The sequence below is a fragment of the Austrofundulus limnaeus genome, unplaced genomic scaffold (assembly GCF_001266775.1).
Source record: "Austrofundulus limnaeus strain Quisiro unplaced genomic scaffold, Austrofundulus_limnaeus-1.0 Scaffold151, whole genome shotgun sequence".
Lineage (NCBI taxonomy): Eukaryota > Metazoa > Chordata > Actinopteri > Cyprinodontiformes > Rivulidae > Austrofundulus > Austrofundulus limnaeus.
This window is the reverse complement of record NW_013952553.1, coordinates 987,807-989,767: the sequence shown is the minus strand read 5'-3', so window position 1 is coordinate 989,767 and position 1,961 is coordinate 987,807. Positions and strand designations below refer to the sequence as shown.

The 1,961-nt window shown below is 39.4% G+C and overlaps 1 protein-coding gene across 1 annotated transcript in view; it reads left to right on the top strand.

Annotated features, from left to right (window-relative positions):
- The window catches only part of mybbp1a (MYB binding protein (P160) 1a), a gene marked incomplete at its 5' end in the record, with an annotated part of 26,499 nt that overhangs the window by 22,284 nt on the left and 2,254 nt on the right, over positions 1-1,961 (top strand). The window contains 2 exon segments of the mRNA XM_014016669.1: positions 1,623-1,724; positions 1,810-1,934. Coding sequence (XP_013872123.1) covers positions 1,623-1,724; positions 1,810-1,934 — 227 coding nt within the window.

Sequence of the window (1,961 nt, the reverse complement as noted above, 5' to 3'; positions counted from 1 at the left end):
GGTTAGGGGTTAGCGTTTAGGTTAGGCTCAGTGTCAGGCGTACTGTATCCACCTTCTGCACAACACAACTTATGGTCCCAACCCCATTTAAAAGGCAAGAAATCCCACTTATTAAACCTGACAGGGCACACCTGTGAAGTGAAAACCATTTCAGGTTTCTCCTGAGGCTCATCAAGAGAATGCCAAGAGTGTGTGAAGCAGTAATCAAAGCAAAAGGTGGCTACTTTGAAGAATCTAGAATATAAAACATATTTTCAGTTGTTGCACATTTTTTTGTTAACTATATAATTCCACATGTGTTAATTCATAGTTTTGATGCCTTCAGTTTTGAATCTACAATTTTCATAGTCATGAAAATAAAGAAAACTCTTTGAATGAGAAGGTGTGTCTAAACCTTTGGTCTGTACTGTATCTATTAATGGCAAATTCATTAAGTGTGTAAAAGCAGAACTTTACTGTAATGTAGGAGTATTAAACTTGTTTTTACTGAGGGCCATGTGAGCATTATGGTTGCCTCAGAGAGCCAGTTGGAAGTAACTTCAGTGGCCCTGGAGGTGACAATAAAGCAGGAGGAAAGGAGGGCGGAAAACGTGGAGAACTTATTTCTACCCTTATTTCTAGCGGCAGAGCAGGTTGAGTATTTTTTTAAACATCCTACAGACTATGACATGTTAAATTAATTTGAAACTGAGGTTTTGAAAAAAAAAATCCCTAAAACATGAAAAAATCCTTGAGATTGCTCTATATRTCCGTATGCCTGCAAAATGATGGAAAATCTGTGTAAATTACGGACAATCCTTACAACTTGACATGTATGTACAGATGGGATGTTGTCATTTTACAGGTAAAATAATCATCTTGTGTTATAGGGTTGGGCATAATCGTATCGTGTGCAATTAATCATCAGAAAAACATTAATTGATTACTTTTTGGCACTTGATGATTAATACGATTAATGCCACCAGACAGTGTTAGCTCGCTGCTCCTCTCTGCTTCTAATATGATGAACATTAAAAACAAAGTTCTGTAATTTATCTWTCAACACAATTTAAAATTTGTTGTATAGCCTGAAGTCTGTAATTTTGACACAATTTGGAACAGATTTTTATGAAGAGCAAATCTTTCCCACTAAATTGGTCATGTGACCAGGATGGGTGTCCAGGGACTCCAGGGGATTAATYGTCAAATTAGTTATCGGCTAAATACCACAATTAATCRTGAAGAATTTTTTTTGCCATTATTGCCCAACCCTATTGTGTTATGGGAGATGTAGTTTGGTCAACGCTGGCTTTAAAATAGGATAGGCTTATTTTAAGAAATGTTTACATCTTTTCTACATAAAATGCTGTGGCAGGCCACATTTGGCCCACGGGCCTTGACTTTGAGACATGTTTCTCCCACAGGAAGCTACAGTAACACTGCTGTGACAAATGACCGACGATGTCTCATTTGTTATCAGAGTAAAAGAACTTCTGTTTATTTTGAAACCTCTTGCAGAAATCTTGATTTCCAAAAATAACTTCAGCTTTGCTCATAATGTTCTTCTAATCAATGATTCAGTCTTAGGTTTTTCTTCTTCATAGCATCTGTTAAAACGTAACCTGTCCTCTGCCTTCTTTCAGAGTCTGGGGCAGGTCGGTCAGGTGGAGAGCAAAGTGGCCAAAGAGAAGGTGGTGAAAACGCTGGAGCTTTGTCAGTTTCTGGTGAAAACCGTTCGGCAGCAGGTGGGTGGACTCACAGTGTGAGGTTAGATATCACTGCAGGGAAAAGTCCAGGTGGACTCAGATCCTGTCTCTGCTGTCTGTGTAGAAGCTGTCTGTGAACCTGGACCCCCTCCAAGACGTCCTGCAGTCCTTGACCGATGCAGTCAAGTTCAAAAAGACCGGAAAACTGGAGGACACCTACTGGGCCGTGGTGAAACACTTTGGAGTGATGTGAGGCTTAAGAATGTCTCTTTAACC